The following is a 10285-nucleotide window of genomic DNA, read 5'->3' on the forward strand; positions in this document are numbered from 1 at the left end:
ATTTCACTTGTAATTTCCACGTGGTAGGTCCAAAAAATATTAAAAAAAAAAGCCAAATCAGCTCATTCTGTTAGTTTTTTAACGTCTGACTGACGGAGGGGTAGACGGTGCACTGTTTGAAAACATGAGAGGTAGAAACATCGACAAAAATAGAATAAGTGCAGAATTTGCACAAACTTGAAATATCAGGAGCCAAAAGTGATTTTTAGCCTAAAACATTTAAATGAGTAACAAATTTACATCTACATACACTTTTTGAAGCTCTTCAAGAGTTTAAATGCTATTTAAGCCATTGATATATAAACAGAAATGTTGGCAAACTCGGTTTTAGATCTCTATATACAACCAAATGCATGGGTAAATATATAGGACCACTTTTATAACATTTCTTCAGCTGATACTCGTTGATGTAATTATACCACATGGCACATGCGTTCAAATTGTCTCAACCTGTACATTGATCGATTTACTAATCTTAATTCAATAGTCTCCTTAAGGACTTGAGTTGAGTGCTTCATGTAACCTAAAACATTCAAGGAATTTCATAGAGATGTTAAATGAGCTATATTAATAAGTTGTAACAACATCCATGAGACACAAATCGAGTTTAACATGTTTTTTTTTATAAGCAATGGAATTATATTGAATAAAAGTACAAGGGGTACTTCAACCGAATACAAGATAAAAGAGAAAGAAAACAACAAGCTAGATAAAAGAAAAAAAGAATAAAAATAAAAATACAAGACAACAACCCTACAAAGACCAAAACTACCCACCCCCAAGTTTTACATGTAATGGCAAACTAATTAGATATTGAAATGTTGTTGCATCAATCACATGTGAGAATGTTTTAATTTGACTAAAAAACATTTTTGGCCCGTGATGTTTCAAGTTTGTACAAATTCTGACCCTACTTTATTTTTGTTGACGTTTCTACCCCTCATGTTTTCAAACAGTGCACCGTCTACCCCTTCGTTAGTCAGGCTTTCTCAGGAGAGGTTCCTGAGTGGATTGGAGAAATGAAGAAGAGTATATGAAGTTGGTGATGATCAAGGAAATGATATAAATTAAATTTGCTTGATGTATATATCAATTATGTATGTAACTGAACTGATTAAATGCATGTTTTGCTACTTACAGGTCTTGAGTTTGAATCTACGATGCCCCTTTTTCTAATTTCACTTGTAATTTCCACGTGGCAGGTCAAAAAAATATTAAAATAAAAAGTCAAATCAGCTCATTTCGTTAGTTTTTTAACGTTTGACTGACGGAGGGGTAGACTGTGCATTGTTTGAAAACATGAGGGGTAGAAACATTTACAAAAATAGAGTAGGGGCAGAATTTGCACAAACTTGAAACATCAGGGGTCAAAAGTGTTTTTTAGCCTTTTAATTTTTAACAAAATCAAATTCAGATCTTTGTAAAAATCGATGGGAAATAATTGTGCCTTATATCTCAAATCGTTGTCCGAGTGGGTACCTTTTTTTTATAAAAAAATGCAATTAAGCACTTTTTGAATTCTCTTAATTTTTTTCAATGGATTTAGTCCTCCTACTCACATTTTCTTCTCTTCTTCCTCTTCCTCTTCCTTCTCCCACCCACCCACCCACCCACCCCGTACTCTCCGGTCTCCACCATTGTTCCGGTGAGCCACCATGAACCAAAAGGAAGAGGAAGAAGAAGAAAGGAAAGTTAAACAGATCTAAACACCCATAGACTTGTAGCTTGAGTTTCATTGAACTGGATTCTAAAAATTGAACATAATACAGTTCAGTGTTAGGAATGTACTCCCTCCGTTCCAGAAATATTGTTGTTTTAGACACTCTTTCAATATTCTAAAATATTTGTTGTTTTAGAAAATCAATGTATTTTTTGCTAATTTGCATTTTTTGCTAATTTTTTGCATCTATATCCTCATTTAATAAATTTTATCTCACGTATCACCTTTCATATTATCCAATCACAACTCTTCTCTATCAACTACATTTAAGGATGGCAATGGGTCTCAGACCCATAAGGTACCCGCAAAAAAATACCCACTATGGGTAGGGTAAAAACCCACTAGATGGGTATGGGGTTGAGTATGAGTAATTACCCGCAAAAAGTATTGCGTATGAGTGCGGGTATGGGTGCTATAGTACCCAACCCGCCCCATACCCGCACACACATATTATTATTATTATTATTATTATATGAACAAATTAACTTAAGTTATAGCTTTCAAACTTACTTATTTTAAAAAATAGGTGACTATTTAAAGTACTCATAATCATTGCTAATTTACTCCCACTTATTTTTAAAATTAGTAAGTTAATAACCTACAATTTTAGGACTATATTATAAATCCAAAATTAAAAATTAAGTTATATCTTTCTTGCTTATTCGTTCTAAAAAAATATATTCTTAGTTGAATGATTTTATTTGTTACGTAGATAATCTTTTGTATTTATATTAGTGTTTTTTATTTAAAAAGTTAATTGTATTTTTTGTTTTCTATTAACAAAAATAGTGAAAAATATATTTTGGTTAGCTAAATTACGGGTAATGGACACGGGTACGGGCATATAGGTACCCAGAGAGTACGGGGACGCATTTAAGTTGCTACCCACGCGGGTATGGGGACGGGTACGGGTAATTTTTTAAAACGCGGGTATGGGGATGGGTACTATAGTACCCTACCCAGAGCCTACCCATTGCCATCCCTAAGTCTAAATTTTTCTCTATCCAAGTAGAATTTAATAGTTGCACACGGTACTAATAAAATCAAATTAGAGTACTTTAATAACATTATACTATTAATAATTGTTCAACTACTATACATTTTTCTCTATCCAAGTAGAATTTAATAGTTGTACATGGTACTAATAAAATTAAATAAAGTTATTTTAATAACATTATACTATTAATACTAATTGTTATCTTATTCTTTGTGCCACAACCTTAAACAACAATCTTTGTGGAGCGAAGCAGCAAAATTTTCAAAAGAAACTTCATGAATGAAAATTATGGAGTTGTGTGTTGAAAAATTAAATATCCATCAAGAACACAAAAACTTCCAGAACCATGAATGACATTAACATGAGAACCGAATTGAAACCCAAGACAAACATATGACAGGTTTAAAGGGGAAGAGGGAAACATATGTAACTAAATAAATAAGAAAATAATATGATTATTAGAACCCTTAGCTATACCTCAATTGAACGCATGATAGAGTTACATTACCTCATCATTGATATGTGTATTCATTGACATGTCAACTTCATCTGATAGATTATAATTTGAACTTGGATTTTCTTCCATATTTACTTCAAGGGATGATGAAATACAAAAAGAAAAAAACACATCATATTACATTGTGTAAAAAAAAACATACTATCACATTATAAAAATCCCTTATGAAAGTTCAAGTTGGGAAGCAAAAGAATTTCAATTCCAGAACTTTGAGTTAATTATACTAACCTAAATAAACTTTCAGAAGTGCAATTTTTTCTCTCAAGAACTCCAACTTCTGGAAGTTCCAGTTCAAAAACTACAGATTTTCAATTCTGGAAGGAAGTGTAACATTATAATGACATAAATACACTTACGGAACTCAAAGTTCCAAAATAGATGGTTTAGCTTTCAAAAGCGCAATAATTTTCGCTTTCAAACTCCAACTTTTGGCACTTTCAAAAGCTAAATTAAGAAATTTCTATTCCGAAACTTGAAGTTATGGAAGTGTAAATTTATTTTAACTTAACTACACTTCCGAAAAGTTCTGGAGTATTTTTTAGATTCCAGAACTTCTGAAAGTATAATTTTCACTTCTAGATGCTCAAGTTCCCCAAGAGAAAAAATTCCACCTCAATGAGATGTGTAAATGAAAAGAAAAGCTTTTCTTTGATGATGAGTCGAACGACTTTAAATGTATTATGTGATGAAAAGAAACTCTCATCCATGCTGCACATAGCACTAACATTGACAGAAAGACCGAAGACGTGAAGAGAGAACAAAAAAATGAACAATGGGTTAGGCTTTACAAAAGGCTGTGTAATTTTTGTTAGCTAAAGAGTATATTTGTAATGAAAAATAATAATTGGGTGTGTAAATAGGAATTTAGGGGTGTGCAAAAAGCAACCCCATATGTACATGTTGATTCCTAAAACCCAGAATGGATCACATTAGCAAAATCAGGTCATACATCTATCTCAAATATTTTAATAAATAAATAAAACAATTATTAGAAGCCCAAATAAAATTAAATTCTTACGTTCACGCCTTAATTAAAACGCTTTTTCGAATTACTTACCCCTCACAAGTCTGTCAAAGTGAAAGATGTGCTTCTGCATGTGGTATACATGGATGCAATAGAGGAATGCAGCTAATGTAACTGCCAGAAATGATAAAAAAATCAACTTCCAAAAGTCCTGAACAGACATAGATACAAATGAAACAGGATTAGCACATTTGTATTGTCATTTTCTTAAGCTTCGGCTACAAAGCAATACTTAGGTTCTCACAGTAGATGAAAATCTTTTTACTAGTAATTCAGTGTATGATAAAAACTAATTAAGCAAAGCAAAAGCCAGTTTTGACTGTAGATGAAAAAAACTTTTTTTCATCAATAATTAAGCATATAACTACAAAGGAGCTAATTGCTGAAAAGAATAGTTTTTGCATTGTTGTTGAAGATGAATTTGACAATTCTGCTTTCCCTCAGGCCAGAGATGCTTATGTTGGATCTATCTCGGCGGCGGTGAAATTAGAGAGTTCTCTTTCAAAAGTTGAAAATGATAACCCCCAATTCTCAAACTCATTCACTGATCAAAAGCATCTCTGGCCTGAGGGAAAGCAGAATTTTCAAATTCATCTTCAACAACAATGCAAGACAGAAATATCAAATGTGTAGTTTTCCCCATTTGTAAGAAAAACGAAAGAAATACATATTTGGGTTGGAAATGAATACTAACCCGTGGATCAGATATTATGATTCCCATAACATAGGCCAATAAATCCATCAATGACTGCAGAGAATTCTGAACACCTCCAACAATCAAACGATCAGATTCTGGAACAAGGTTCTGTTTCAAAATGAAAAAAATAAACAGGCAAAGATTATTATGGAGATAAGAACTTCTGTGATTCATCATAGAGACATTAAGAGCTATATTTCACATTTGTCTCAAAATCACTTAGGAAAGAACTGAAATGATTTCAGAAAATAAGGTTTATTTCTTGCCTGCATTTGTTGAAGTACAGACAAGTCAAACATCCACAGTCCAACCCGAGATATAGCCACACTTCCCATCAAAATATAAGATGATAAAAATCCATTTTTTATCCATATTGCAGCTACACAAGGGAGGAGGCAAATCCACTGCAAAACATACAAAAAAATGATGACAGCAAAATCCATAAATAAGGAAGAACAACCTACGTGCTAAAGTATAATCAGTAACATGTCTTTTACATGCTTGTTCAGAAAGAAAGGAGATTAAAATTGGACTCGCAATCATAACATGCCATTTATACAGAAAACTAATGTCATGTATTGGTTTATACCAGAGACCAGATAGACCAAAGTTGAGTTCTAATAGTCGATATATGCAGCATAGGATATACAACTGTTGCAGCGATTCCAAATGAAGCGCTTATTCCTCGTCCTATTCCAATAACATATGCAGGTATGCCTTCCCAATGTAAGGTGGCTGTCATCAAAGTTCCAAAGCTGAATCAAATAATTGGAATTTCATCAGTGAGGAGGCAACATGCGCAATTGACAGCACTATCCAATGATTGCAGTAAAGTCAAATAAAGTCGAACGGGATTTCTAAATAAAGCATTGATTTCAAAACACTTGGATTAACATTTGCAGCAAATGGCCAGGTTTCTGAAACTGATTTTTCTTTTTTGAAGAAAAGGATATGCTGATCCTAGAGTGCCTGAGTAAGCAGTACAATTTTTTGTGACATATCACATATAATATTACTGAAGAAGCTTCGAAAGAGGTAAAAATGAAAATATCAAGGAAACTCCTTTATAAATATGCCATTTCTGACATCATATTTGAGCCTTTTTATGTTCATAAATAGACTGGACATTGTAAGCATAAGTGGAAAAGGCTAAATCAGGCTAGAATTTTTTTTCAATCCCATGTACTATTTTACATTCTATCAATGTTTGTAATCTTTCACCTGAGTACAGTGAAAAATAGCAAAGCCAGAGCTATTCCAGGTAGGACAACTTGTTGCTGTAAATAAACTCTCCATGCATCAAGATAAGGGATCTCTAAAATCCACTCAGAAATTTTTTTGCTGCTTTGTCTATTTGGCAATTCTGAGTTGCCACCAGACACAGTAAGCAACCTATCTCCCTCTAAAGTTGAACTCTTTCTTTGTAGGTCACCTTTTGAAAGTCTTGCCATCCTCCTCTGGCTACTTTGGCCCAAACCTGGAATCCCATTATACACTGATGTAAAAAGCCAATACTCTACCCAAACAGAGATAGTGTTCCAGAGCGCTAGAGCTATAGCAGATGCTTCTAGGGATACAAAGCTTATTATGAACCCAGTTATAACAGGAGCAAGAAGCCTGCAACTTAGATCAATGCGTCTGATAACTGAATTCATCTTTGTCAGAAATTCTGGCGGTTGACCTTCTGATATAACTAACAACCTGTAATGTTTAAACTTCATAAGGACATTTATAGACAGAAATAATTAATATTTATCTTACTCGAAAACCTGAGAGATCATAGAGACCAAATCACGGTTCTTAGAATTCGGGCTAGGTATAACTCTATCCAAAAGCTAGCAAAGGGGTGGGGATTCTTGTACTCTTTATAGAGTTATTTAGCTATATCTCTACTCAATATGAGACCTTAGCTCATGCCCAGAGATGGATATTTGGAGCGTGAAGTTCGCGGAATTGGACCTCTAGGGGTGATCGGGTAGCCTAATAAACAAATCTATGTTTGGCTATGCCATCTTAGAATTTGTGCTAGGCTTAATTATGGTGAAAAGTCAAAACTAAATATTTATCATCAAATATTTGATTCAAACAATATATTATTCAATGTACTTTCTTGATCAAATATAAATCCTTTCTCACCAAAGACCCAAGAATATTACCATTCTCTTTCAATCAAGATGGTACCAGCAAGATTTGAAAGTACCCCTATGCCACCGCAGATATTGGTTAACGACACCAGCAATATGAAAGCTGAGAAATTAGTAAACTTCAAAGATGAGTGAACAAGCAAGGCAACTACAGTGGCCCCAGCAATAATGAAAGAGAGATTTTGTGTCACCAACCACAATTGCAAAACCTTCCAATGAAACAGATAATATGATTACTTCATTGTAGGCACCTTTTGTAATAGAACAATTATAAAGGAGATTGAAGCAACTAAAGACACTTGTCTCAGATATAACTATAGTTGTTAATCTTTAAATTTTTTACATGCCATATTCTTTCGAAAGTAAATGAAATGATTTTGGCATTTTCAGAAGCACGTTAAGATTAAATCTAGAAAAGTAAATTCCAGTTACATGAATCAGTTAGAATTTTAGCTAGTGAGAGATATAACCAATGGGTTAGGCTTGGAGCTACACCTTGTCTTGACCTAATATGATCCATGAGTCTTTCCACTTATTTTTAATTATCTTTTTTGCCCATTTCTTTAGGCTTTGTTTGGGAGTTTTTAAGGGAGGGAAGGACAAGGCTTTGAGGGGAGGGAATGAGAAGGGGATGGAGAGTAAGTCCTCCCCTAATTTGGAAGTTCAAAATTCCTCAAAAACCTCCAAGTTGAGGGTCTTGGAGGGGTTTTAAAAATTCCCTAAAAGGCCTATCCCCCATATTAAAAATCTCTCTAACAATGGGAGGACTTCCCATAAGCCTTCCCTTTCCCTTCCCTTCCCTCCAAAGTCCATTTTGCAAACAAAGCCTTATGGTATATGACTTCTTCGCACTTCGCCCACACCTTCCTCGCAATCAAATTCCCAATAGAATTTGTGATGATTAACATAAAAGTAGAGTGTCAATACCAGGCCCATAACTTTTGTATTTAACTTCATGGATGTATCATACAGAAGGGTAATATCCTTTCTCTCACGTCATCTTTTAGGTTCATCGATGTATCAGGCACAATGTAAATTTCAGATTCCATGATCTCTATTTAACTTTTTATTCCAGTTAATTATCCTTCACAGTACACAAGTGAAAATACTCAGTCCAAAAACTTACATTATGTTGTTCCTAAGTAATATGAGAATAACTAATAGCAAAAGGATAACAGTTTTATAGGTGATAAAATTGAAGTTCTAGTAACAAGACTTGGAGTCAGTACCTTCACATAGCTCAACTTATCAATCCATGTTCCAATTAAGGGACCAAACAGTGCAGTGGAGGCAGATTCAACAGCACCATATATTGCTGCATAGAGCAATGAGTCTGGCCAGATATTGATCATATATAAACCAACAGAGAATTCCCACATTCTGTAAAAACAGAGATCCTCTGTTAATTTTACTAGAAAAAAAAAAGAAACTAACTAAAGCAGCAAAACAGAGTAACCCTTTACTGATTCAACAATAATTTTGAAAATCTCAAACCAACACACTGATCCTAACCACCTTAACTTCTATGCAAATAAATCAATAAATCATGTTACTGTTGCCTATATCTCAACTTGGCAATAGATGTGTTAAATTAGTATGCTAGGGTGGGACATAATAACAACACCTAACGAGTCATGACAAATTTCTGATTTCATAGGAAGACAAACATGCATGTCAATTCATCCCTTTTAGTCAAGAGAGAGAATTTTATTGACAGAAGTAAGTTTTTAGAAACAAGACAAAAAAACAGTGATATATCAACAGGTTGATTTATGAGTTTAAAGCAAAGGTGAGAAATGAAAGAAGAACCTGGCACCCCATCTAACAAAGAAGTGGCCAATGTACAAGTAAGTGATTAGAGAAGATGGTGTTGCTGTTTCTTGTTGTTGAACTAGCGGAGGCTCCCTCAATTTGACGCTTTCTTCCATATCAGACTCCTTTTGACTGTGAGGAAGAAGATCACAATGGAATGTTTAGCTCAACCAAGCAACATGCATTGCAATTTCTCTCATTGACGTGTCCACAATGACGACTTCAATGAATCAAATACATAAATTAAAGGGTAGCTATTTTGAATTTAGAGGTTTTCTTTTTTTTTTTCCAAATATTCACAATCTTCAATCATTCAATTCATCAGATTAACCTCTTTGAGACTCTTAGATCACATTAAGTTAGTAGAGTTCTTCCAACAAATTATTCTTCATACACACGATTTAGAGATCGAATCATATATTAGATGCTTAGAGGATTTTGATGCACTTTCCATCCATACTAATCACTAAAACATTAATTTTAAAACTTGCAATTATCCGTTATTGTAGCCAAATATTTATGTGTATTATTATAATTAAGTATATTTCTGTGTACCTCAATGGTCAGATATTATTTTCACTATGATTATATAACAATATTATGTTTATACCTTTGAAATTTTTTCTACCAACTAATAATATTAAAAAATTAAAAGGTTGAAAACTTATTTAGCATACCTTTACAATATTAGCTTATTCTTTCAAGAAAATAATATTAGCTTATCAATATTTAAATATTTTTCTTCTAGAAATAAGTGTTTTCATTCTATCATAACTTTTTTGTCTGTTCTTGAATGATAACTTAAGTGATAAAAGTTAGGGACATATAAATTGAGAGAGAGAGGACCAGGGTTCAAATCTTGGAGGGTTTTATTTATCTTCTTGATGTTAAAAAAAAAAACTTTTTTTGTCTTCCTACAATTATTTACATTTTAAATACTTGTAACATTTTTCTTTCAAAAATAAAAAGAATACTTGTGACCTTTACTCTAGTGTAATGGTTTAGTACCCCTCCACTCATATGCTGCAGACGTTAACTTATGTTAAATATTGGATAATATATAGAATTGAACTTTGCCCTTGATTGAGCATTTGGCTATATTGGATAATGTATAGAATAATGGCTTAATTGCACTTTTGGTCCCCCACTTATACCAATTGTGCGATTTTGATCCTTAACAAAAAAAAATAGCAATTTTCATCCCCCACGTTACCTATCGTTTGCACTTTTAGTTTTCCGTCTCATTCCATCCAAAATTTAACGGTTTCTGGGATAAATAATAAATTTAAAATAATAAAATAATAAATCCCAGCAACCATCATCCATTATTCATCTTCTTCAAGCATCTTCTTCATCACATTTATTTGAATCTTG

At 33.3% G+C, this 10285-nt stretch overlaps 1 protein-coding gene across 1 annotated transcript; it reads right to left on the minus strand.

Moving 5' to 3' along the window:
• Window positions 1-183: 183 nt before the first annotated feature.
• LOC130749464 (solute carrier family 40 member 2-like) lies at window positions 184-9141 on the minus strand. The gene is made up of 10 exons (XM_057602830.1): window positions 8909-9141; window positions 8329-8479; window positions 7112-7308; window positions 6177-6656; window positions 5545-5710; window positions 5222-5359; window positions 4953-5063; window positions 4292-4409; window positions 3226-3308; window positions 184-523 (listed from the first exon to the last, which is right to left on the minus strand). Exons 1-10 carry the CDS (start codon window positions 9025-9027, stop codon window positions 515-517), a joined length of 1572 nt encoding a protein of 523 aa, XP_057458813.1. The 5' UTR covers window positions 9028-9141; the 3' UTR covers window positions 184-514.
• Window positions 9142-10285: the final 1144 nt, after the last annotated feature.

Source organism: Lotus japonicus, chromosome 3 (assembly GCF_012489685.1).
Source record: "Lotus japonicus ecotype B-129 chromosome 3, LjGifu_v1.2".
Classification (NCBI taxonomy): domain Eukaryota; kingdom Viridiplantae; phylum Streptophyta; class Magnoliopsida; order Fabales; family Fabaceae; genus Lotus; species Lotus japonicus.